Below are 27,977 nucleotides of genomic sequence, written 5' to 3'. Positions count from 1 at the left end.
CATCATTCGCTCCGGATGTCATATTGCACTGAGACAGTGCAATATGACATAGGAAATCAATCTTGAATAAATAGTCTGATGTTTGAAGTCGTGTGTTAAGATTATTCCAAAAAGTTTAGTTACATAGAAAAATAGATGGTAAAAAAAAAAAAAAAAAAAAAAAAAAAACAAGATTAAGCCCGACCTCTGGTGGTCAAATACTGAATATACTAATTGGAAGCACTAGAGAGAGCAGTGCCTCCATGCCTTCCTTCTCTCTCCCCGGTCATATTCTCCACAATGGCCAGGCTTGAATGAGTGAACGGGGCGTCCGTCAGCTGCAGGACGTTTCTCTGAGCCGCGACACACCGATAATGCAGGAAAAGGAATATGGCACACCGCTGGAAACAAGGTACGTGCACCGCATTCGCATCCGGGTTTCATCGCAGCGCATTTCTTTTCCTGCAAATCCGGAATTATAAATGAAGTTCCACGCTGCTGCTGCTGCTGCTGCTGCGGCTGCGGCGGCGGCGGCGACATTGAAAAAAAATGTATATAATGGGTTTCTACTAAATACCAATTTATTTGGTACTCGGTCTCTGTGTGCCTGCACTTAGATATATGAATGCATGTATCAGATGGGATGATAACCTTCTGAATGGTTGGGAAATGTAACCGAAACTGGTGCTGCTTAATTAGAGAATTAGGAGCATGACCAGGTTGGCACATGAAATAAAGGGCGTTTCAGCTCTGCAAGATGACGCCTTGCTGTGCCATCAGCAGCTGGCTGAGGTGAATTCACCTGTGCTCTCCATATTATCAAAAAGTCAGGGCGCACCTAGAGCCATGTATTACTGAACAGTGTTGAATGATCTAAAAGGCGAGATGCAGGCCATGAAAACCCCCACAGGTGACTGGTGAGACCCCCACTGGAAGGGATTAGGTCTAACCGTGACCGTTCAAGTCAAAGGGATGTTGCTTATGTCTTTGTCCGCTTTTCTCCGAAGCACAGGTCTTCAAAAAAGGGGGAGCGCAGATTCAAGGGAGGCAGAGGGCATCTTAACCTACATTAGTTATCAAAAGGCTGACATTCGGCTCAGTAGGGTGACTTTATGGTAGGATATCGGGCTTTAGTGGGAAGATTGTCTTCGATATTAAAATATGGGAAACCCTAAGACTCATTGAAACTGAACTGGTAGGTCTGGAGCATTCATTTGGTTTAGAACAGCGCAAAAGTACATTAGTAAATAACTCAACTCTCTATTGCCTGAGCGACAGAGGAAAGCTTAATATATTCCTCATTCAAAAACTGGAATTCAAAATGTCTAGGTATTTTCTCCCCCCAAAATTTATACAAAGGGTTTAAAAAATCGTAACTTATTTGAATGATATTTACTAATCACTAGACAAATGAATTGCTAAGGAAAGTGAAAAAACTGTCCTCAGATTCATCCAAGTCAAACCACAGCTCAGTTCAGGCTGCACAGGAGCTTTAGTGGCTAAAAAAATCTTAATTTACAGAGCGTAATACACAATACAATGGTGTGTCTACAAACATGAAAGCAATCCTCTGAAAGTAAGAATGCTCTATCTCCTCCTCACCCCTCCTACACCATCTCGCTCTCTCTCCCTCTACTGTACTATTATTTACTTCCACGTGAGCTGATCATAGGGGACCAAGTTTGCATTCCAGGCTTGTGTGTGCGAGTGTATGAGTAGAGTATTACAGGCTTTCTCTTTCAAAGACAACATTCCCCAAAAGAAAAAAAAAAATTGCAGAGGTCGGCGGCTGTGAATTCCCATAAATTTGTTCAGTTTTTATCACTTTATGTGGATATTTGGCTCTAATTTTGTGTGATTTGAGTCCAGCCACACATTTTTTTAACCATCTGTTTTTATTCCCTGGTCGTCGGAGTACATACAGTGATCTCAGATTTTTATCACTATAAATGGGATAATTCCAGTTTTCCCGTGATAATTTTTGAGAGGTTTTCCCAACTTTTTTCAAAAAAGGTTGCTAATGTGTGTATCTGTGCAGCCTGTGTCCAAAGCTTAATTTTGAATTGTAGCACATAATAAAAGAATTACACTCCAGATTGCCAGCTGCTCCATCTGGCAGATTATGGCATAATGCCACCATGGCAGGGTGTACATGAATGAAGGAACACATTTGGGTGGTTAGCAAGGGAGGACACAGATGCCATGGTAACCAGCGGTGAATCCAGATGAGGAATGATTTCTGCCATTTAGGATGGCAGCGCTGCACCATATTTTTAATGGAATCCCAAATTTTACTTTTCTCGCTCTCTGTTCACTCGTGTAAAGCACTGATGACATTGTAGCGGATAAGAAGCACAGAAACACACACTCAGCCGCACACTCTCACACTCACAGAAAGACATATTAAAATACTTTTAAAATTTTGCCTAGGATTAAGCTGTTATTGTGATTACTTCTCTTTATTTTATCATGTATTATCCCTTCATCATTTTAACAATTGGGCCATCAGGTGAAGTCTGAAAGAATTTGCGATGTGAAAGACATGTTTCACAACTGAGTGATAAATATCAATATCAAAAGTCAGCCATCTAAATAATATGATAAACCTTTTTCCATGTTTTCCACAGCCCTAATCCAAAGTTCTTTACATGTTCATCAAATGATGAGTTTTACCACCAAACAGAAAAGTGCCTCTAAAGACCATGACTTCTAAGGTGTCAATGACTCTTTTGGCGTCTTTGAAAAAACTGTTTGTTTTTCTAAAATTAGATTTTCAGAAAACAAGTTCCACATGTTTTTATGCTCTCACATGGCCCTGGTGAAATGACGAGTGTGCAACAGTGCAAGAGTCTCATGCAACTAAACAGCATCATTAAGTAGTGTTTGTTTTACATTAGTGTACTTTCTCCCTCCAGAATTTCTTCTCAGTGCATCGAACCGGAATATTCTGCAGTTATACAAGCACGCAGGGAATAATCCTGATTTTTTTTTTTTTTTTTTTTATCATTCCCAAAGAATTCGGGGTAACCGGGAAGCTGCACATTTCTGGCACATGTCGTCATTCTACCATTCATATTTATCCACTGGTTTGTAACTGATAGTTTTTCTTTCCCTGTGGCTGCGATTTTCCACATGGCCTGGTTCTCTGTGCCTCTTCATGCTTGTCTTGTGGATGAGTGGTTTCACAGAGGGATCATCTTGGCCCACATACCACTGCCACGCGTCCAGGGATCAGCACTCAGGGGGTTAACAGCTTTTATTCAAATCGTTGTCTTATTCATTTAACCACGCCGGCACTGGGTGCGATGAGAAGTCATTGTTTGCTTTGTGCCCGTATTACTCCGGCACCCCCCGTCCACACTCTTCGCACACAAGCAGAATCACACAAATTTATTTCCAGCGGAGTGATTGATTATTATTGCTAGAGAGGGGCCCAACTCAGATGTTGCCCGGGCAACAGTGGACGCCTCAGATGTGGGTAGAAACGAGAGATAGAGCGTTCCTTTTTTTTTTTACAAATCTTGCTCTTTATTTAAAATTTAATGGCACTAAGCAGCTTTGATGCTGTGACTGGTATGTTCAGCTCTGTTCTAGTTATGATATAGTCCGTTATTTATTCAAGGGCTGCGTGTACACAACTCCTTTGTGCTCAGAAACTGTGTTTTCATGGTGGTATTAGTGGATAGGGATATCAGACAATTTCTAATAGAAACTGAGGTATATGATTGGAATAGATCGGAATACAGATGAAGTTGATATTGAAATATAGTTTGTAACTCGCAGGACTTTAAATTTTGAAACTCAATGTGACATTGAAATTATATTGTCTGAACAATACAAAGGGTTGTAGTCTGTCCGACGTAAATGACCGCCTTCTCTCATTAAATAGTCTACCATATCAGCATGTACATTCTGTTTCCCTTTGAAACTGTATTCTGAAATATTTGGCTTGACTATTCTTTCATTCATCTCATTCTTTCATTCATTATCTATGCACTTTATCCTTCACTAGTGTCGCAGGGGGCTGGAGCCCATCCCACGAGGGTGGCTGCAAATCATCTGCCTCCATCTAACCCTCTCTTCTGTATCCTCTTCTCTCACACTAACTAACTTCCTGTTCTTATTCATGCCATTCATTATTCTATTGACTTTTCCATACCCAACTTCATTTATCACCAACCGACAAACAACAACATATTCCTTTAGATTCGGTACTGTGATGCTCTAAATGAAAATCCCTATTTTTCTTTTTTATATTCTTAATTCCATCGTCCAACAATCTTCTGTGGTGTCAAGCTTGCAAATGGGGTCTTAAGGCTGTTTCTTAGTTGGAAGGAAAGGAATGAATTGTCATGAAAGCTATTTATCTCATTCGATGGAAATAAGCTATGGGTTCCGCTCTCGGGAATTGGAGAGTTGAAGCACGAGCATCACATCACTGTGATTTAGCATCCTCGTTCTGAACAGCTTCTTCAGCGTTCATAAGAGCCACTGTGTACAGAGATTACAAATATCTTGTAAAGGATGTCTGAGGATATCTGTGGAGGTTCTCAGTCATCCAGGTCATGGTGAATTCTTGTCAAAATCTTCATGTCTTGGCAAATAGACTTGAATTTTGTTACTAGAGGACGTTTCACCCCTCATCTGAGAGAACTGAAGGATGTTCTGAACTGAAGTCAGATCTGAAGAAGCCTCTCGGATGAAGGGTAAAACGCAGACGTTATGTCTGAGGAATTACCCAAGATACTAAAAACAAGGCTGGGCCGGGAATAGCGATTGGCCGTTGGTTACCAAGACAACAGATGGGAGACAGACAGCGCAATTGAGGTCTAGATGAATGGCTACGCATGGCCAAGCATCCAGGCAGCCTCGCTTGTCTCTCAGTCCTGGAAGTAATTTAATAAGAAAGGGCAGAGAAGGGGTTCTGAATTTTTCTGAATCACCACAGGTGCATGTTAGAGGAGTAAATTCATTGATATAATTTTGCTTACTGATTTATTCATTTATGTCCACTAAAAAGATCAGTATTTTTTTTTTACAATGTGGAGTAAGCTTTATTTTACCTTGATTAAAAAGAGAATCCCCTATCACCTTGTTTCTCAAGAGACTTTTTCTGCAAGCTAATGTTTTTTTGTTGTTGTTTTTTTTTTATGCGAGCAGTTTATGCGAGCAGCATTTACGGTAAATTAATGAAAATATATTTACTGATGTCAAAGTACTCTATATAGTACTTGGGTCAGTGAATATAGAGGGTGGAGGTGCAATGATTTGTTCAGTGTCATAAGAGCCAAATTTTGAAAGTAATCCAGTAACTGATTGATGATTGACAGTGAGGTCAAACAGGTTAATATGGCTGGAATATATGGTTGCAGTGTTTGCAAAAACTAAAAACCCTTTAGCCATGTTTAAAGAAGCAAAAAAAGAGCTAATAGTGAGAGATGACAGGAAATCAACGAATGAGCCAGCAACCAGTGAGACTCAAAGCTCTGGCTTTTAAGCACTCAGTTATTGCCAAGCGCAGGCCTGCCGTGGGTCCGTATCCTGACAGGTAAAATGCATTTGATGCCAATTTATTGCTCTGTTGATAAAGCAGGTAGCTTCACGTCTCATTCTAGTATTGGAGTTTTATTCGAATATCATGTCAAGTGAAAAACAAATCGGATGTAAAAAGACAGAGCTGAGGAATAAATAATACCTGAAAAGCACTGCACACAAAGACTTATTCAAATGTGAGTTTGAATAAAGCAGCACAAAGGAGAGATGTTATTATTTTAATGCTTGTTTATATGATGTGTTTTCAAATCCACTGGCGAGGGATGAGGAAAATATTGCAACAAGCTAGCTGGTGATTTAGTATCATTAGTGGTGGAGACAGACAGCAGGAAGAATGTTTCTGCCCCTCTTTCCGGTCTTCTTCATCAAGGCTCATCTACTGGCCAGGGGAGGATAAGGCTCGAGCGCACTTACAAAGCATGCTTCTGTAACAAGAAAAGTGATGATGACACTGATCAAATGATGTGAGGGTCAATCCGACCCATTTGGAATGCAATGAATGCCTGGATCCTCCGTTACCAAGACTGAAAGTGTATATGATGCATTGTTTGTGAGACTTGGGTTTCCCTTATCTCTGTTTCTCAGGTCAATGTGACTTCCACAGCAGTTCCCTGGGGTTGTAGTCAGTAGTTGTGGATTCCTGAGGTCTTTCATAGGCTTGTCTCGATAGCAACGCCTCCCTCCTCTTGAGGACTGCTGCCAACTTACCCCCCCCTTCGCTACAAGACGATTCTCTCCTGTGAACAAAGTTGGAATGGACACTGAGTCAACCCACTCAGGCTACTCCAGCCGCTCCGGGAGATCGAACCGACATGGGTGCGTTTCTCGTCTGTTTGCCTTGACGCTCACCCTTTGCTTCTTCACTGTCTCTGCTTCCCCTTGCCTTGAATTTGTGTTTAAGAACTCAAATGTAACATATCTTTCACCCCGACAGTTTCAGTGGTTGTTGAATGGAGGCCGTTGTGTTTTTGTGCAGAGCCTGTCCGTGACCCAACCTCATGTCCGTATGTGGCCAAGTGAATTCGGCAGAGACTAATAGAGAAGAAGTGGTAGACGGACAAATTGATGACTCCAACCTTTATCACTTATTGACTTGGTCTAACAAGTAGAGACTCATATTAATCACTTAGTTGATCTGATGCATTGGATTTTTCTTTACCCATCTTTGTCCATCTATTTTATTCAAAATTTACATTTTGTTTATGAAACTAAGGATTTTTTTTTATCTTTAAAAAATTGTGAGAAATTGTTACGACGCATCTGCCAAAGGCAAACAGGAAACAGCTTAAAAATCACAAAATAAACAAAATAACCTTTAGAATTGTCATCTCCATGGCTGCTCCTTGATGTTCTTAAGAAGACAGACAGTTTGTTAGCTTCCATGTATGACACATTCTTAATGTCGAATATAATGATATAAATATGGATGTATTGTTATTTGTAAGGGGTTTTCAGAATATTTGTTTTTATTGACTATGTTGAAGGACTTTTTTTTTCATTTTTTTTTTTACAAAGCTCATAGACAATATGTACAAATTGTCTTCATCTTATTAAAAAATTACCAAAATAACCAACATATTTTTTTTTCATTCTACCATTCTTCCCCACTGTATGTGGTATGTGCTGCAGAGAACGAAGCCGTGAACGGCAAAAGGCCAGCAACAGTAAAGACAGCAGTCGCTCTGAAAGATCGGTCATCATCAATCCCCCCGACACACCTTCCCAGGAGTCCCCTGTTCACAACAGTGAGCCGCTGCCGGGAGAACCGACGCTGGTCGCAGATCATGGAGAAGAGGGCCAGGTATGAATTCAAAGTCAATGAAGAAGTGAGACATCAAGTCTTATGCGCACAGGATTGAGATCAAATGTTGCCTTCTTTGTTAAATACAGATTTATAGATCATCTATGCTGTCTTTGCAATCCTCATCCGGAATAAATTGGAGCACCCATTAATCCATCTGTGAACTCTGCATCATCACCTTTGAACTTGTCATCACACAGTGGGCTCCACATCGGCACAACGCTCTCACACAATGGTGTCAGGGATCAAATAGGCCAAAGGATTAGTGTTCCTCCTCTAACTGTGGGGGTGTGTATGTGTGCATCTGTGTGTGTGTGTGTGTGTGTGTAATACTGGGAACAACTCTCATGCCTATTCAATGCTGATAGCTTCATATGCACAGTAAATTAGTACAGTGGATTTTAGTCATGTAGTTAAGCCTAATGGAAGTCTAGAGTGACGTCTTTTACATTATACATCACACAAAAATATTATACATTCATTATAATGTATAATATCCGCAATAGATAAACAGAAATGGGTAAGGGAAACATCGTAAAACACCACATATCTTCAATTTCACCTCTTCCCACATTGTCACTCGAGGAATGAGCACTATTCGTCTTGAAGATACGCCCCAGTTAAACTCGTCAAATAATACAAACCATTTTCTCTCTCATTACACCATTCAATGATTTCCCAATGTTTATTAAAAATGTTATCAGTCAAATGCATATTTAAATTTGACATAAAAGCAGTTGAATTCATATATTTATCTATATAAATGTTTGTGTGTGTGTACATATGTGCATATATATATATTTACAAAAATATGTATATACATATATGTGTGTGTGTATATATGTGTATATATATGTATGTGTGTATATATGTGTATGTGTGTGTGTATATAATATATATATGTATATATATGCGGTGTGTGTGTGTCTATATATATATACACACATAAACTCGAATGGCTAAGGTTCATTCAAAGTCTTACCGCATACAAATAGAGGATGTAAGAAACATTTTGGAAAAAAAGATGTACTTCCCTGAATTAACAGCATAATTCAGTATGATAATTCTTCATCCAGAATTAATGGAAACTTCTGTGAGGCCAGATCTATTCTGTTATATCTGCTCTCCACCCCTCTTGCCTTCCAGAAAAATGCACATTCCAGAATGTCATGTGATTGTCAACTTGCCGCTTCCGTCTTTTGTCTGAATTGTAAGGTAGTCTGCCTTTGTGACGCATTAGCGCTACAAAAAACAGACACGTCTGAATGAAACACCAGCAACAGCCCCATTACAGCACTAAGTCCATCCCAGAACGGGGTTTCTGGAGCAGGTCTATCAGGGAAGCAGAGCTGTTGTAACACTAACAGACTTGATCTCAGCACGAGATTCTCACAGCGTGAGATTAGTTAAAGCATTGAGCTGAATGCCAATTTCAGGAAAGCCGATATAATAATCCACCAATTTCACGCTCATGCCTATGACATAAGGACAGGACCAGATTTTTTTGTGTCAGTGACTCAGAGATAGGGAAGGTGGCAGGTCTGGAACTGAAGCACCACATGCTGCTTAAAACACTCGCAGACTTCAGATTCCCCACTGTCTTCGATCAAACTCTGCGTCTTTACCTTTTTTTTTTCTGTAATACAAACGTATTCATCTACTATGTGTAAATTTGTTGGCCATTTTTCGTCTCGCCGGTCTGATGACTCATTATACACTCATGGTTTGACAAACACACTCGACCACCAGGGTTAAATGTCCTTTTAACCTCCATCTATGCCAGTGTGGCAAGTTGGCAGACTCATGTGTGCATATGTGTTGTTTAAGCGAGAACTGTGCAAGCATTGCTAATCAGGCTGTTGGGACTCCGCATGGCAGGGCAATCATAATCCATACTAAACCTCTGACAGACAAAAAGGCTGCCAAGCAGGCCACATTGGTTCTGTCCCTTTCTCCTCCAGCGTCCTCCACTTCAGCCTGCCCCTTTTGCTTTATCGCACAGATCAATCCTGATTATGGAAGTATTTATCATAGGGATTAGTCCGCTGAGAGTTAATGGCAGGATTTAACAGTGTATTACCACTGCCAGAGTAATGTTGTTTTCTCTCTGATCTGAGACATCGGCATGAAACTTCTCTTTTTGACAACTTAGTAGAGGAGCTGAGCTTAAAGGAGTATTTCAATCGATACAAAGAGTACAGACAATTCTGATTAAACAGCCAACCCTCACAACCCTCAAAAATATGTTTCAACATCTCCTCCTAATGTCAAAATATTCTTTGAGTATATAAAGAGAAAATCTTCAAGTTGCACTCATAGAACCTGCATGTGATCACATTATCATATCACTATGTTCCAATAGCACCCCAAATTACATCTCACTGGTAAATATCTAAATCCCAGTTTTTAAGGTTAGATTACTTTAATGGCTTGGTTTATGGATCTGAAATTAACAGATGAGAGAAGTACAAGGCTGCCACACACAAACATACACACAAAGAGGGCTCAGAATTATATAATGTTATATCTCACATAAAAATTGTGAATTTAAAATGAAAGATGTGTCCGAAACCTGCTTGAAAAGTGTCCACATTCATTGTGAAATGGCAATAAATGATAATGTGAGGTTCCGTGTCATTTCCCAGCATATTAGAATTCTATGTCTGTACCTTCAGTGACACAAACCAGCTACTGTACATGGTCCAGGTAGCTTTCCATCCTAGTTTTAAATCAAAATGTCCCCCATTTACACCTCAAATATTTAGAAATATCCACAATGGGGGAAGCGTTCCAAATGCGCCGATTTTAGGTGTGAGAAAGTCATTGTGGTTTGAGATTTCTGCATTTATATATTGTTTATGTATGACCTCTCATTCATCAAATAGTCACTTCAGAGTTACCCCTTTGTTCATATTTTTCCTCAGGATAAATGACTCAAGCAAGGAAGCAGAGTACAGCCATTTTTGCAGGGTGTAACTAAGGCAGATACTAAACAAAGGTTTTCATTTTCAGTGGCAGATATTTAGTTTCATGTATAACTCTGGCAGTACTGTGTGTGTGTGTGTGTGTGTGTGTGTGTGTGTGTGTGTGTGTGTGTGTGTGTGTGTGTGTGTGTGTGTGTGTGTGTGTGTGTGTGTGTGTGTGTGTGTGTGTGTGTGTGTGTGTGTGTGCGTGTGTGTGTGCGTGTGTGTGTGTGTGTGCAGAGCCAGGCCGTGTGTGTCTGTGCATGTGTGTGTGTATATGTGTGTGTGTTGGCCTTGTACTTCTCTCATCTGTCATCAACTGCTGAGAGAAATACAGTAAATTCACACTCTGGGGGGAAATGACTAGCTAATTACAGGAATTGATGACAAGCATAAAACAGCCTCTGTCGCGAAGACTTGTCACTTCTTTTTCTTTTTAAGAGTCTTTGTTGGAGAGATTTATACTAAAAATGGCCATGCATGGAGAAAAATGTGACACTCATAAGAAATGACAGGCGAAGACAGAATCGGCTTATGTTTTGTTGCAATGTGGTTCCTGTGTATGTCTAGGGTACATTCATATGTTAGCGTGTGCATCTCCCTGCAAATATGCACGTGACTTCACATCCCTTACTGTCATCTCACGTTGCATCTCGAGGGATGTTTGAACGCTTAAAATATATCACAAAAGTCCCAAGAAAATCCCAAGTCTTTATATCGTGCGAAGGATGTGGTGTGTGCATGGAGCAGAAAATGTGTTATGACTGCTTGTGCTAAAACTGGATTAAAACTGAATAATGAAAGGAATGCTGCTTGTATGACTCAGGTTAGATTTGCGATTTTGTGAATTTACTTTCAGATACACAACCATTTTAATGGGTCAGTTCAGCCACGTTACATTGGACTTCATGTAACATGCTACAGTGTTTGTGAGAATTGAGCTATTTGCATTAGTTAAATATGTATAAAATCAGGCGTGTGAAATCTCTGTGGTTATGTTTATATATATGGAAAAGGAGAAAGCGAGTCGAGATGGTGATTTGATTACCGTAATTTCCAGACTATACGCCGTTCCTTTTTTCACACACTTTGAAAACTGCAGCTTTAACAGTAATGCTGCTAATTTATGGAGTTTTTTGGACTAACAAGCTTCATGCCGCCAAAATATTTAGCCTCGTCACATTGGACCAGTGAAATTATTGTGAAATTCTGAGGCTGTTCAATTCCGACACTGAAGAAGACTACTTTAGTGGTTTTAATGTGCAGGAGAAGGACAAAGATAGGGATCAGCTGAAGTAGGACAAAGCGGGGATAGAAAATGGATGGATGGACTTTCCTTGTCATTTATTATTCATCCGGCATTTCCAGTACGTATTTGTGGATGTTACCGGTATGTATTTAATTAAATGTTTGAAAGATGTTTCTGTGTAACATCTTTTCATGTAAATATTTCCTGTTACAACATGGACACCTGCAGCTTATAGACAAGTGCGGCCTATATATGTACACATATATTTATGTGCGGCTTATAATCAGGTGCGCTCAATAGTCCAGAAATGACAGTAGTCATCAGCACCAACATAATGATATGGCTCTTATCATGACTATTTAAATGGATATTGTGAAATTACGTATTCAAGCGAGAGGGTTTTTATTTCTTTTTTGTAATGAGTGAAACAATCCAGTTAGTACCGCAAATCAAAATGTTCTGTCTTCATCTCTCCTCCCTCAGGACGATAACTGGGGAGAGACAACCACGGCTGTAACAGGCACGTCAGAGCTGAGCGTTTCCCAGGAGGAAGTGGTTGGCTTGGGAAAGGGGATTCAGGACCGGACCCATGGCTTCCGCCGCTACCTTCCCCTCGCAGTGGGCCTGTGTGTGGGGCTGCTGGTGCTGGCCACACCCCTAGTGTTTCTGCTTCTTCCTGTGATAATGTGGCCAGAAAGGCTGCAGGCTTGCGGTGCAGCCTGTGAGGGCCTCTTCCTCTCCATCTCTTTTAAGCTCCTCATCCTCTTGCTGGCCATTTGGGCGCTGTTTCTCAGGCCAGCCCGCGCAAGCCTGCCAAGAGTGTGTGTCTATCGTGCCTTCCTGACCACTCTCACACTCCTGCTCACCATGTCTTACTGGCTCTTCTATGGGGTCCGCATCCTCGATGCACAGGTGGCTAAATTACATTTTTTTCTATATTTCTATTACAAATATTTTTCAGTACTCAAATCAGTAATAAGTCTTCTCCAGCGGAGCTGTTTTGCCCATAAAAAATTACAATGTGCAGCAGAACTTCTCTTATCAGGTTATCAGGTTGTGATCATATTTGTGTATTATTAAGTAATTACCTCGTGGCATAGTAGTTCCAATGTTCTGAAATTAGATTTTCATACATCAAGATTAAACATCTATATTAGAGATATTGTATTAGTTTTTTTTTGTGCGTATGATATTTGTTTTGATGTTTTATTTATTTTATTTCTCAGTGTGTACATAATCATGTGATTGCTTTGTACATGTGCAATTTAGTTTGTACTGTATCAATGGCTCCTCACAGTTATTCTTTTCATGATAAAAAGAAGCATTTGCAAGTGAAGAAATTGGTTTGCATTATTCAGTTATGAATATTTTTTTTTCATTTTCAATCTAAACCTGTGACTTTGTGCTCTAATGCAGGATGAGGACTACCATGGTGTTGTACAATTTGCAGTGTCCCTCGTAGACTCACAACTGTTTGTCCACTATTTGGCCGTGGTGCTGCTGGAGCTCCGACAACTCCAGCCGTGTTACAGTGTCCGCATCATACGCTCCACTGACGGAGAGACACGTCACTACAACATTGGCCAGCTAAGGTATAAATACATGTCTATTACATCCTCTTTGTCATCGTATGCAGTCCCAAATGACAGAGCGTTGTAGCAGATGCTGAATGGAAAATAGTCATTTTGAATTTGAATTTGACCTCATAGTACTACTCACATAAAGAGCACAGCCATTACACTCGACCACAGCAAAGAATGTGTGTAATTGGAGGCCCATGCGCAAAGAAAAGAGACTGGCATAGGCAGTAATTGAGTTACTCATCATTCTCCAAGTCCACTTTGCTCCAGGCAGGCTATTCTAGGACTTTGGTTGGGGGGGTTGTGCTGGACACAGGAATTCATTTACTCGCTGTCTTCCTTTGTTTCTACTCTGATCAAGTGTGTGACTTTGCCCGGAGCAAAAGACAACAATGGTAATTAGATACGGCTTGTGTGATGAGACGGTAATGTTGAGTCACTTGGAAAGGTGATAAACAGGCAGATACATTTCTGAGCTGGAGCGATGCATATCATCTGCTGCAGAACAGAAAACCATTGTATTAATGTTAAGTGTCTCAACCATGAAAGTAAATTGCGTTCATGCTGATTTTCGCTGTTTCTCCCTTCCGCAGCATCCAGAGGGCTGCTCTCTTGATTTTGGAGTACTATTACAGAGATTTTCCTCTACATAACCCATCCCTTCTGTCTGCCTCTAAGCACCGGGCTGCCAAACACCTTGCAGGGTTGAAAGTCTACAATGTTGACGGTTTGTTACCTGACCTGACCAATCATTACATCATATATTTCAAAATGTTACCGCTTTTGGCCCTCAGGTCGCTTCCTGCTGGGCTTCTGGTCCCTGTGCCTCTTTGTTGTGATGCCCTCTCTTTCCATTTCCATCTCTTTCATAAGCAGCTTTTAAAAACAAATTGAGAGCATATCTTTTGGACAGTAAGTACAAATATAGCTACAATACTGCCTGCTGACTGTAGCACTTTATCAAAGGAAGTTGCAAATGTCACGGTTCACTTCATTCTATTTTTAGGGCACTCTGAAAGCCTCCATCCATGACATAATGTATATATTGCATCTACAAAAACTGTATCCTTGATAAATATCACTGCACACACACTCAAACTGTGATTCCTCAATCCTTTTCACATAGTGCTCGTCTACAAAATCACACAGGGCCTGTTGTATGTTTTCACATATTGTAGTTTTCTTTATTACAGAAGTCTTACTTGTGACCATCAATCCCCTGCCCGCTGCCACAGCTTTTATGATCTATTGCTGGATACAGTAGTACGTCCTCACAGCTCCTCCAATCACACCCCACCCTCTGTATCAAAATTCAGCAGAAAGGCCTCTAGGGCGGCATGGAATTTCAAGCTTTAAATAATTCATCAGAGTAGTGCTCATTCCTCACATTCCCCCAGATCGCTCCTTCTCTTCCATCTTTTCCCCTCTCTGTCATTCCACCCCCCACTACTCTCACTCTTCTGAATATGTAGGTTAGAAAGTCAAAGCAACACTCATGCTGACATTCTTGTCCTTCTAAAATAATCACAAGAGATGACATCCATGCATCCATTGTTCATTTAAATACTTCCATCCAATAATTAGCACATATACGCAAACTTCAAACCTGCATATGCAGAAAATGAATTATTTAAATCCCTACCTGAACTGGAGGGCTCATTCTCAGTAATGTCCCCCAAACCCTTCATATATATATATAATATAAATTCATATATATGTATAATATTGAAAAGTATATATATATATATAAAATACCTAAATTAAATATAGTATATAAATAATGAATATATAGTATATGTTAGTAATTTATAAATTCATATAGATAGATAGATAGATAGATAGATAGATAGATAGATAGATAGATAGATAGATAGATAGATTACCTAAATTTACTCCATCTATGTGTTCAGATAAACTGGTACAAAAGCTACAGCAACTTTTCAGAGAAACTGACAGATCAGGCAACAACTTTGGCTTTGCATTGCATTGCAGTTTAGTAGTCCCTGCCCCTCTGCCCCATTAAGCATCTTGGATGTAACTGTCTGAGGACAAACAGAAGGACCTCAACGGAAATTTTTCTTTGCTGTATAATTAACTCTCAATGAAGGAAATGTGATTTGGCAGGATGCCCCAGATATTAGCATGCAGTATCAACCCATCTTCACTTTGAAATAGGTAAGCAGGATTGAGATAAAAAAAAAGAATAACGATCTATAAGATTTATTTACAGTTGTTATTTTGCATAGGCATTGGATATATAATGAGGTGCCAGATCTAAGCTCTCCACATCCAATCTTTCCTCCCAACAGTTCAAAGCAGCCCATTAATCAGAGCCTGGTGGGGTCAGCGCCTACTTCCTCCAGCCCCAGTAGATATTATCATTTTGTGTCTGTTCTCTGATTTTCTGCAGCCCCCGGGAACACAGCAGGGGCACAGCCTGGTAATGGAAATCAGTCACGGGCGATGGTTGCAGCTGCTGCAAAGCGCAAAGACAGCGCCCATAATGAAATATATTATGAAGAGGCTGACTATGAGCGAAGGGTCCGCAAACGAAGAGCAAGGTGCGTCACAGAAACATCTTAAAGCAGGGGCATTGCTGCATATGCTGTCAGACAGGAGGTGTAGAACAACAGCAGGTTACATTGCCATGCCACCTTTAATCTGGTTTAAATCCACCGCCACCAAATAAGGAAAGTGATAAAAAAATGCGATTCGTAAAATCTTCATACGTTCTGATAAATCAACTGAAAGTTGGGTGGGGATACGTCAGTTAGTAATTCCACTACACAGCTAAAAAGGTTCTCGGATCTATGGATCCGAGAAAAGGAGTTTGCATGTTCCACGTCAGCATGGATTTACTCGGGGTTCTGCGACCAGGATAAGCAGTAAAGATAATAAATGAATTACCTAGAAATTCACGTCACAATGTCAATCACTTTGCAAAAACAGTTTGTAAAGGATTCAAAAGGACTTACCCGATCATTATAAGCCATTTCTAAAATAGACTTATACTTAAGCATGAGGTAAAGTATTAAAAAAACATATATTGACAAAAAATAACTTAAAGTGTAAAAGATATTCCTTATAAATAGTTATGAAAGGTACTTCATTAGTTAAGGGGGTAATGACAAGAGATATATGAGGAAATCCGTGTGTGACCATGTGTATATGCACCATTTGTCTGGTTCAGCCACTCAATTAATGGACAGTGATCCCAAACACACCAGTAAGCCAGCAGCATCTTGGTTCCAGACCAATAAAATCAAAGTTATGGAGTGTCCAGCCCAATCCCCGGACCTTAATCCAATAGAGAACTTGTGGTGTGACATCAAAAATGCTGTTTCTGAGGCAAAACCAAGAAATGCTGAGGAATTGTGGAAGGTTGTCAAATCCTCCTAGGATAGAAAACCTGTTTCCAGGTGTCAGAAGTTGGTTGACTCCAGCACAGATGTGAAGCAGTTCTCAAAAACAGTGGTTATGCAACTAAATATTAGTTTGGTAAATCACAGGAATGCTAAATTTTAATGTTGTTTCAGTTCATTGAGTAAACATTTGTGTTTGTTATGAAAAATTCAGATACTGCTATTTTTTTGAACAGCCCACAACCACGTTTTCTTCATTTTCTGTGAATTAATTCAAATATATCTACTTTTTTCTTGATGCTTTCACGTAAAATATAATGTGCAGTGTTCCCAGTGAATGGAAATAAAAATATCAGTAGGATTATGAGCTTTACCCACATTTTTAACAACCCTGCTATTATTTTGAACACAACAGTAAGTCTGTTTTGGCACTGGAAGCCAAACTTTTAAGAATCCCATTGGTGTACTACATACCTTGTCAGGCTGGTGGTGGCAGTGGAGGAGGCCTTCACTCACGTGCGCCACATGAAGAAAGAAGACGAGTGTGCAACTCCAGCTGATATTATGGATGTTCGAGAAGCTGCTTTGGCCATTTTTCCCTCAATGGCTCGTGCCCTGCAGAAGTACCTCCGCACCACGAGGAGGCAGCACTGCCACAGTATGGAGAGCATCCAGAAGCATCTGGCTTTCTGCTTAGTCAATAACATGAGTCCTAAGGTAAACTTGTTTTTTAAAAAGTAATTTGCCTTTCCATGAAAATGTATTCCTTTTATTGACGTATTTATCACTATGTGCAAAAAAATAGGTCTTACCGCACTCAGCTGGGGCTTTTACTTTCCTTTAAAAAGTTATTTCAGAATTATGAAATTAATTTAGTAGGTAAAAGAACAGCCAGATATTTGTTGACATCTGTTCATCTGGATACGCAACAATTACTCTATTTTTATTTACCTGTCTCACTGTAAACTTCATTTATTTATTTTAACATCTTGAAATGTGAAATGTCTTCAAGTGAAGAAATTCAAGTCCAGTTGCTGCAACAAGAAGATTTCAAAAATAATTCACCGTGACCTGGATGACTGAGAACCTCCACCGACATCCTGAACCTTTATGCATGTTGACATCTTAGCATTGTTTCAGGCGACGTGAAAGAATCAAAAACACTGAGGCCCAAGTTTTGAGTTCTAAGCTACAATTCCTTTGTGTCACAATGACTCACTATTTCCTTTTCAGGAACAAGATATAACAAATCCGGCACCAGTAGCGATACATTTTTCAGGGTGAAATTATCAATTTATGGATTACACCATGAAAGGGACAACCTAGTAAGTCTCTGTCATTAATCATGCTGCCAATTTGTTCCTTAAGAATGAGTCATGAGCAGCTACTGTGAAGGTGTTCAGGCTTCCCTTTGACTTCTATCCAGAGCTCACACTTTTGATCCCTGGCTATAGCATGTGAGGAAGTGACAGAGGGCCGGCTAAAATCTACAAACATAGACTTGTTGATTTATCGATGTGCATTGATGCCATCATCTCATGCAAATGATCTTAGTATTTCCTGGTTTCTTCCAAAAGGACACACCACAGTGAGGAAGCACTCGCTTCATTTCTTTTCCTGAAAAGGTTTGGCATGAAGTGCAGGAAATATTCAACTTCTTAGATATACTCATCACCTTGGATGTAGATAATCAGTAAATTCAGCTCTTAGTGACTTAATGGTGGCTTAGTATTTAAATGTCATGGCTCCTCTAGATGTTCAAATCATGTTATATCTATTTACTGTATCTAATGATATTCTAGGCTCTTCTTTCAAAGTGACAATATTTGAAAGAAAAATCATTTTTTTGGTCAGTTGGCATCAGGTTATGTCGGAATTTGACAAATTATCAATGGTCTTTACACATTAATGCCTCCTTTGCATTTTGGTGCCACCTTCTGGTTTACCAGGAGAAATATGAAGCACCATGCTGCTCAGATTACCTTGAAAATGCAACTTTTGTCAGCGTGTTTCTATTTGTATCCAGGCATTCCTTGAGGCCTACCTGTCCCCTGGTCCAACGCTACAATATGGCCCCGAACGCTGGATGGCAGATCAGTGGACTCTGGTGAGCGAGGCCTCCGTAACTAGCGGCATAAAGGAAGGCACTGAATTCCTGCTCAGGTGTCTTGACTTCAGCTTAGCTGTCACCATCAAGACCATCCCTTATATTCGACTGATTGAGGAATACGTTGACCCTAAATCTCACAAGTTTTTACTGCTGCTCCAGTCTGAAACCTCCGTTTAACAGATCTTCTGTGCTGGCAGTGTTCATAGTGACTTACATGACCGAATATTTTGAAGATGTTGCAAAGTGTTTTTGTTTATGTGCTTTGCTTACATACATTTTTTCATTAGCTTTGTCCCAGGAGACATAAAAATAGCTTTGATTTTTCTGTCCTGACAGTTGAAGGTAGTTCGGGTATTCCTCTATGCACTATAAAAGACCCTCACAATTTGTTCTATTTGCATGTGCCATCATGTGCCTGCATGGAAGACCTCAAAGTTTAGGTGGAGCAACTGATTTAGATTTCTTTTTATTTAGACTTAACTCTTGAGTATGTCCTTTCGTTCTTGTCGCAAACTTCTGGTTTCCCAAAAGCCACAGGCTGGAAATTGAACCCTTTTTAGTCTTAGAAAATTGTGATTTAACTGTCAAGTGTTACATATGTATATAGTATTTATACATGAGTAAACTTTGTCCTTAAAAACTGTGCACCCCTCAATGATTTTATAACCTTGTCAAAGATTTTTTATACTTTGTCTATCTGCACTGTATTTGTGGTAATTAATGGACTGTGCATAGCTGTTTTGTAAATGTCAGAAAAAAACTGGACTCTCTTGGACTGAACAACAACCACTGTACAGATGAATACAGTTGATTTAGCCAAGAGACAATAAAATGATCCATATATTTGTTATATTTGGATTTGTACAATGACGTATGTGAAGTATGACTTGATCTTTTTATTTTATTTCTTTATTTTAAAGAAAGACTCATTGTCACGGCTGTGTTTTTTGTTAAACCATTGCGGTTTATGGTTAAACCTTTATGGTTTATGGTTAACCTTGATGATACACTTCTGGAAGGATGGCCTCGGCTCAAAAATAGATTTATTATGATGGTCAAATTTTGCAGCAATTTTCTTCCCCTCAATACTCAAAATTAATCAATCTCTGCTGGAAAGTATCGAAAAACTTTGTGTATCCAAATTTCAACAGTATGAACCTGTACCACATTACTGCCTCCTATGTTTGAATACTAGAACAGCAACACTGACTAAAGCAAGAACCAAATTTACTCATTTACACAGTAATATGAATATTATATCTGTATTTTAAAATAATTTGTATTTAATAAAATATGTTGTGTTGTACACAAATGTCACTATTGTCACTGATGGTAATTTTAGGGTATTAAATTGTTAATGGTTGTTAATACTTCTAAATACACGTGTGCCTCAGTAAAGCATATTCCTTGCTCCGCATACATGTTTTGTAGTTTTCAAGAGCGCGCGTGTGTGTGTGTGTGTGTGTGTGTGTGTGTGTGTGTGTGTGTCTGTGTGCGTGCGCATCTGTGCATGCATGCACATGTGTGCGTGTGTCTGAGAGAAAATTGAACAAAATGAAGATAAGCAAACAAATTTCCAAATGCCATGCAGTCATCAGAGGCCTGAAATTGTCCCTGTCTTTTGTACAAGAATAGCAATGAAATTACAGCAGCTGTGTCAAAGTCACTTTTTAAAATAAACATTTGTACTGACCTTTTCAAGTTATCCCAATGTTTTACTTTTGTGTCATCATGATGTGTAGTTGTATTAGTACAACCAATGATATTTTATGGCTAGTTTGGTCTTTGAGCCACTCTAAATAGTTCCACCATGTCAGATTAGCCCATTTACATTTCGGAGTTCATTTCAGGACTGTAGGGATATTGATTGATTACTTTACTCCTCACACAGTCATGAGGTTTAAATTTCTATCGTCTTGAGGAATATCATATTTCTTCACAATTTACTATTTTTCTTAATTATATTGCCTTACTTTTTCTCTCACAGTGTCTTAATCTTGGGGGGATTTATGTAAATGTCATTCAATAACCAAACTGTACTATTGACTGCAATTAATATGTAGCCCATCATGTTGTTCCATTGTTTTTCCAGAGAAGACTTTTTATGTTTGCACTTTGAAGTAACAAAATTTATTTGGTGGCATAAGTTGAAAATTCAGATGACGCAAGAGGTTATCAGTACCGTCAAACCAGTCTTGGTTGGAGACACAGAGAGGGAGAGAGAGATCCCTGGATTCACTTTAGATTCCTTTTTACAATAAGAAATGAGGTTCAGTATAAACAGTGGTTCCCTTCATTTTGATAGTCAGTGCTCTAAATGTTATCTACTTTGGAATCCTCCTTTCAGAAGTTTGGATTTTAGAGCACCAGAGGTTGCTGTGACTACTTGTTTAAATTTCTTTGTGAGTAATGAACTGTGTAATAGAAGAAAGAAGGTAGCAGGTGGCGAAGAAATCTGAAACTATATAAGGTGAATTAAATAAATCTGATGGGGAAGAAAGAAGAGCACTGCGATTTTAACAATGCTCTGTAGATATCTCATGTATATTTTGGCAGAAAAGTAATCTTTTTTTTTTTTTTCATTGGAAAGGGAAAATTAGCATAGAAAGAAGTGGGGACAATGAATCACACAAACCATCCAAGTAGCTTTATTGACAATGTGTGAAATGAACCACTTCCTATAGAAACAAATCGAGAAATGACACATAATGTTTTTGTGTTTGTTTTTTATTTTTGTTATCCTTAATGCTGCTGATCATTTTCTGCCCTAAATTTTTTGGGTTTCTTGTGCTTTTGTTGCTCTGGATGTACAGAAGAAAGTCATTTGATAACAATGACATTCAAGTTAACAAACTTTTGTTGTTTACCACACATCAATAGATCTATTATTAATTGTTATCTTGAATAAAAGGCTCATGACCAGTGACATATATGAGCTCTGTAATTTGGAATCCGAAATTCTCTTTGCATTATTGAAAATTATACATTTATGTATAAGACAGTTGTTTCATTATAATGCACACATTCGGTACATGCATGGAATCATGTTGTTGTGAGAAGTTGACAGTCTGCTGTCCAAGTTCAAGTCTGAAGAGCCCCTTCTCAGGCTAAGACTTACTCATCATCATCATCTTCATCATCATCATCATCTTCATCATCATCATTGTCGTCATCATCATCATCATCATCATCATCATCATCTGTGTCGTCGTCGTCGTCGTCGTCGTCGTCGTCATCATCATCATCGTCATCCTCTGTATTGACTTTACCAGACAGTACATCCTCAATCCAATCCTCCAGCTCCTCTGCTGTTGGCAGATCCTCCTCATCCTCCATCGCCATCCAAATACTGTCGGCCTAGTCACACACACACACACACATACACACAAGCAAATGAGTATTACTGATAATAATGATATTATTGGAAGAAAATCAACACAGCAGGTTGCCAGGTTTGATGAACTCACATCTGTGACATTGACAACTCCGATCTGAGGTCGGAATAAATCAACCTTGAAGGTCTTCTCCCAGTATGGAATCAGCTGAATGACAGAAGCCAAAAGCACATTAATAGTATATTCATCCATAAGCCGTCTTATTTGCTTTTCCCTCTGTGCGTATGAATAGAGAGAAATGAGGGCTCACCAGGGGGAAGTCATCAGGGTCAATCCAAACAATGCTGAGGTCAGGTAAGTGTGTGTTATCACGGGCCACCTCCTTTAGGATCTCTAGGAACTCGTAGCCATCTGGAAGAAATAAAATCATATCAGTAGATTCAGAACTGAAGACAAATCAGTAATTCTGTGTAATCTATGTAAAATTCCATTTGAGGTGAGGTGTTTTGTGTTGCAAAATCAAGACAATAAACACCTTGATACTTGTACTTGTTTAAAATGTAGTCTGTTGTTTATGTACTTGTGGCTTTTATTTCCATGACATAAAAATATTTTATATTTATTTTATTTTTGCATTAGACAGTATGCCAAGTGTTTAACATGACTGCTATGATTTATCTGCAGGACAAAGGTGTGAGACCGAGGGAACTGTGGTAGCATTCAAATGAATATAACTGATACTGGTGGTCATTTGGTCTGATAGAGAAACAACTGTTGGAAAAAAATGGTGCAAAAAAACTGTATAAAAACCCTGTGCTTTTGTTTAATTACCAATAATCAGGGTGGACAAATGCTAAAATATCAGTTTCAACATCATTCATTTCCTAAAATTAAAAACCAAGGGCCAATGGGAACCTTGTAAAACCCTTGTAAGGATAGTCATTCATGTATCAGTATTTTCATTTTTAATAATATGAAAATTTGCATTCCCTTTATCTATTCATGGAATGTTATTAAATCTAGCTGCCAAGTTTTTTCTTTTTTTCCAGCATATTATTGCAAAGGTATATATTTACATTCACATGTCACACCATCACTCTGCTGTCGCTCTTATCCTTGTTTGTCCCAGCCCGCACATATCCCGCCTATTTTTGTTTATTTATTTTATTCATTGCTATTTATTTTTGTTACTCTATTTATATTGTCATTTAGTTCTGGTTGTGTATTTTTCACCCCACTGTTCCTTGATGTTGCCCATCGTTATCCCTGTTGTTGGTGTTGTTGTTGTTGTTGCCTGCTGTCTATTTATTCATGGTTGTCTTGGTATCTTCTGTCTTCTGCCTTTCTATTTGATTTTATTTTCATATTTATTTTACTTTTTTTTTACACTATAACTGTTACGCTGCTGTGACAAAGGAATTTGCCCTATGGGGATCAATACAATTTATATTATAATATGTTATATTTTTGGTCACAGTTGCTGATTCTAATACCCCAAGAAAGCATAGAAATTAAATTTGGAAAATGCTGGGACCCTGGGTCACTGTAAAAAGTTACATAGAGTTAATTTTAAACTTTTTGTGTGTAAGACTTTTATCCTTGCTAATGGGTTGGAAACTGGGAGACCTTTTATAAAAAGAGAATGCTCTCACCTGGGTCCTCCTCTTCTGCAAAAGCCACAATGTGGATTCCATCAATATCGTCCTCCTGAGACCAAAATTGAAAAGTCCATGAAAACTAAATGAGAGATCTTGATGCTGCCTCCGCATCCAGGTTATTGTCACTCACCCATGTTTCAAACATATCTTCCGCACGCAGCTTCCTCAGAGTTGGTCTAATGAGAGCAGATTACGCTTTGAGCCCTGGTGCATTATGTTAACCTCAAGAGAAAAAAATACATAATATACATTTTGTTGTTTATGTACCTTCTGTGTTCAGTTATAAATTCCACCAGCTCCTCCTCAGAGAGCGGCTTGCCTGGGATGGTAACAGGCTCCTCCATGAAGGGCTCATAGAAATCCACTTCATTTAACTTGAGAGTCAGTTCCTTTGCCACCTGTGGGAAGGAGCACGGGGCGCTCAAGACGAATGGTGGAAACATTTAATCGCGTATAGGTCTTGTTCTTACTCACGGATTTCTCAAATGTGACAAAGAACCTGATGTAGGGTTGAAATTGCTCTGCGGCTTCTTTAAATGCATCATAGTCTGACAGTGAAAAAAGCAGAACAGAATTGCATCATCATCAAAGACTTTTTATCACACATCTTCATACACTGTCTTTGTCAGTTGCAGCTCTGAAATAAGAGAGTGAAAATAACTGAACCGTGACCTCTTCTAAATGCTCCCACTTTTGGGCAGACGAGAGGTGGCTGCAGTTCATTACCACAAGTGAAACCACAATAGATTCAATCCCTCCGTGCCATGTGAAAGGCAGGGAAAGAAGCAGCTGTGTGTGCAACGGTGATAAAAATGGGTCTGTAAATCCATGAAGATTAGGAAGTAAGAATGTATGCATGAAGGGCAAGAGCCCATCACTGTCCCTTTTAATTGCAAACACAGAACTCGGTGCGACATACTCACGTTCAGAGTCCTCGCTCTTAAAGTACCCGATGACACGAATGTCTTCCTCCATTCTGTCGAAGGCTCTCAATTCAAGAGCATTTCCAATCACCTCCACCGGCTCTTCTAACAGCTGGAGTGAGACGGATCGACCAAGAGAATTTTGGTCAGATGGGTGGTGGTTAGTCTGACCAGTTCAGAGTCTGTCTTTTAACCAGCCTACTTACATCCAACAAAAACTCCACCAGGGTATTCGCAGAGAGCAAGCCGTCAAACTCGATCACCCGATTATCCTTAAAAACATATATGCTGCCTTCCTCTTCCAGGCCTGTGACAGATGTAATTACAGTGATTCCGAACGTTTGCTTTTGGGACCATTTTTATTCAGCACTTAGCAAGTAGCCAGAAACACTCACCTAGTTTCTTTGACACCTTAGCGTCTTGATGGGAATCGACCAGTCCAAAGCCAATGTCTTTCTCCTCCATCACCTGAGCTATTAGCTGCATTGAATAGGGAGAACGGTCTGGGGTGGATCAAGAGCAGTTATGATAGGGCAGACAAAATTGAGTTCTGAATATAAATAGCAAATGACAGTTAACATCCCGATTCACCAGCTTCCCAACATATGACTTATTTTTTCTCAACAATTGAATGACTGTCTAACATTTGTACATTTTTTTATTTCTTTGTCTTTGACAATAACTTATCTTCCCATCTTATTTCACCCGAAACTTTTCCATCTGATGTCGCACATTTCAAACCAGGGTCTAAAATCGTCTTAAGGCACTGTACTCCATGGAACAATTGCCACATACTGTTACCATGGTTATTGTAATTTTAGGCCAGAATGGATTATTTGGTAACTTTCTTCTACATGTCCTGCAGCCTGGCTAGGGCACTTTCATTTATTGCCAAGTTTGGTATTCTTTTCTGTCAAGACCGTACCTCACACTTTTTCATCACTCAAAGCACCATCTATCATTGTCTGAGATTTTCGCTTCGTACATCTCACAGTAACTAGCGCAGTAAACTATAATGATTCCTTCAATGTTAATCTTGGTGCAGTAAGTCCTCTTGCTTCAGTTATGCAAATGCAGTGTAACAAGTGCAGAAGTGCAGGATTGACTTCAAGCTCAGTAAATCAAAGAGGAACTCAGCTCTGGGTAACATGAGATGAAGAGCAGAGAGTGCACAATGTTCTCCACTATATTACATTGCAAGAGAGGGATTATTTCTTTCACTATTGAACCACTCGTTGTACTTCAGTGCTGGCAAGACTAGACATTTTCACTGCGTTCATTAGGTTTCCACAATGTCATCGAAAGTGGACCAGTTTCAGTGCAAACTTGAAAGGTTTTATTTGGAATGTAATGGTGCAGCAACAAGACCTCTGGTGGGCTCTGGCTTTATAAATGTCTCAAAGTGCACCTGCTATTTTGACAAGTGCAAAAAGTGCTCGATGAATGTGAAGATATCCCGGAGGAATAAACTCTCAGGTTGTCACTCTATAAATGGCTGTATGGTAAACTGAAGCTTCGCGACGTGACAATGAGTCACAGCTGTTTAAATATACGAGGGGAGAAAACAGATTTGATTGAATGACTTGAAATTATCAAATTGCTAAGAACAATACTGCAAACAGAAAAGTGAATTGTAGGGCAGTGAGACTATTTTGCAACCGACTAATCACCAGCATGAGCATTTTCTAAAGTAACGTCACCTAAATGAAATGATGTCATTTATTTTTATATGTCTTAGATTGGTTAATCTATCTAATAACAGCACACTGTAAATGCCACTCTTGGATCATAAATGCTGTTTGCAAGTGTGAGGCCCTTTTCAATCACAAATGATTACAAACCTTAAATTCACACCAAGGCAATCCTCATAGCAATATGACAATTAACAATTAACAGTAGGCACAGCATATTTGATATATATTATTGTTGTTCTGTGTTCCTTTTTTCTACAGTCAACAAATGTTGATAGGTAACTGCAGCACTAAATATATGGTTTGTTTTGTGAATTTTAGCTCATGGAAAATAGCTGAGTTTTCATACTGAGGCTACCAAAACTGGTGGGAGACCTCCACCCAAAATTATCCTGAAGGGGGTTGATGAGTTTGCCATCTTTGCATTTTCTGTGTGACATTGATTTATCTTTGGTCATCTTTATGGTTGTTGAGAGTTGGCATTAAATTGTCAAATTTTCCTGCAGGCAGGAATTGCTGAAACCTTCACATGTAGTATTGACACATTTTAAGAACCATTAAAATTGTTGTTACTTATTCCTGCAAAAGCTGTTTTTTTATGTTTTTTGAAGAAACAGCTATTAGGCAGTTTATAAAACTCTAGCTTTGGAAAAAAAAATATTCAAATAATTCAATAATTTAATCTTTCTGGTGTCAACTTAGATTTTCCAAAAACTATTTATATCAATTCAAAAGTGATTGCAGTTAGGAGACTAACTGATTTAAATTATCCAAATTGAAATCAATTAACTGTTCATATGAAAAACGTAGCTTTGAAATATGTCTTATTAACATCTGACCTCCACAATTTGCAGTGGATTTCACAATGATCGATGTCGAATCCCTTCAACCCGCTCCCCGCGGTCTCTAACATGAACTTAAAAAAGGTTCAAGGTCAAGAAAATACCAAACTGTCATAGATCCGCTTGCATCAGCCTTTAAGCTACCCTGGGAATAGTTCCTTTGAACGCACAACCTCCTTTTGTTGTAAACTAGAGCTATGTGTATACATAATATGGGTTACTTATCTCCATTTTGCTGACTTAGATTAATAATCTCACACGTTCTCTTTCACTCACAGCATGACCTTTACCCCTCACCTCTTAATATTCTTACCTCAAGTACCAGCTCAGTCATCTGGTGTTGCTTTTGCAGTTCCTTGTTGTCTGGTATCGGCGCATGATAGAAAAGGCAGAGCATGCTATACTTCTTCAAGGCCTTCTTGTAGTTCTTGTCATTGATGTCAATAACACGGTCTTTCCCATCATATTGTGGGAACTCAAGGCCCTTCTCAGCTGGAGCCAGAGGCACGAGGCTAAGGCAAGGAATCAGAAACAACCAGAAGAGCATGGTCCACGGCTACCACACACCTAAGGAGTTGTTTTTGGTTTGATTCAAAAGATAAAAGTCTACAAACTCAAAGGTCACCCAAGTCCCTTGAGTGGGTACAGGAGAAAATGAGCGTTGTACGCTGCAGAAAACCTCTGGAGGATATAAAGTGGGTCAGTTATCAGGCATCCCAAGTTGTCCAGAGAAATCCAACTTCCATATACATTCCCAGGACCCAGAACCCCTTTTTCCAATATTGTCCTCCTTGACGCTTCCACAAAGGAGAAAAAGGAGTCAGACCCCAGAGAGATTGAGGGGGAGGACACCATACTTAGCAGTGCTCCACCTCCACCCATACAGGACAGGCCCATTTTTAGGAGACCAGTTGTTTGAGGGCTAAAAATA

The 27,977-nt window shown here is 39.3% G+C and overlaps 2 protein-coding genes across 2 annotated transcripts; one reads left to right on the top strand and one right to left on the bottom strand.

Moving 5' to 3' along the window:
• The first annotated feature begins 230 nt into the window (after window positions 1-230).
• LOC147234902 (vang-like protein 1) lies at window positions 231-21,313 on the top strand. Its single transcript, XM_086145585.1, has 9 exons — window positions 231-391; window positions 6,118-6,348; window positions 7,162-7,333; window positions 12,029-12,457; window positions 12,962-13,137; window positions 13,719-13,852; window positions 15,536-15,686; window positions 16,970-17,204; window positions 18,514-21,313. Exons 2-9 carry the CDS (start codon window positions 6,287-6,289, stop codon window positions 18,772-18,774), a joined length of 1,620 nt encoding a protein of 539 aa, XP_086001711.1. The 5' UTR covers window positions 231-391; window positions 6,118-6,286; the 3' UTR covers window positions 18,775-21,313.
• On the bottom strand, window positions 21,230-27,875 carry casq2 (calsequestrin 2). The gene is made up of 11 exons (XM_086145586.1): window positions 27,360-27,875; window positions 24,909-24,993; window positions 24,720-24,820; window positions 24,514-24,625; window positions 24,065-24,138; window positions 23,858-23,988; window positions 23,721-23,766; window positions 23,585-23,639; window positions 22,243-22,343; window positions 22,065-22,139; window positions 21,230-21,954 (listed from the first exon to the last, which is right to left on the bottom strand). The coding sequence occupies exons 1-11, from the start codon at window positions 27,591-27,593 to the stop codon at window positions 21,712-21,714; spliced, it is 1,257 nt and encodes a 418-aa protein (XP_086001712.1). The 5' UTR covers window positions 27,594-27,875; the 3' UTR covers window positions 21,230-21,711.
• Between the last annotated feature and the right edge of the window lie 102 nt (window positions 27,876-27,977).

The sequence above is a fragment of the Fistularia commersonii genome, chromosome 4 (genome assembly GCF_037954325.1).
Source record: "Fistularia commersonii isolate RoL2024-O1a breed Wild chromosome 4, RoL_Fcom_v1.0, whole genome shotgun sequence".
NCBI lineage: Eukaryota > Metazoa > Chordata > Actinopteri > Syngnathiformes > Fistulariidae > Fistularia > Fistularia commersonii.
The sequence above is the reverse complement of the archived record's forward strand: the minus strand, read 5'-3'. Positions and strand labels throughout refer to the sequence as shown.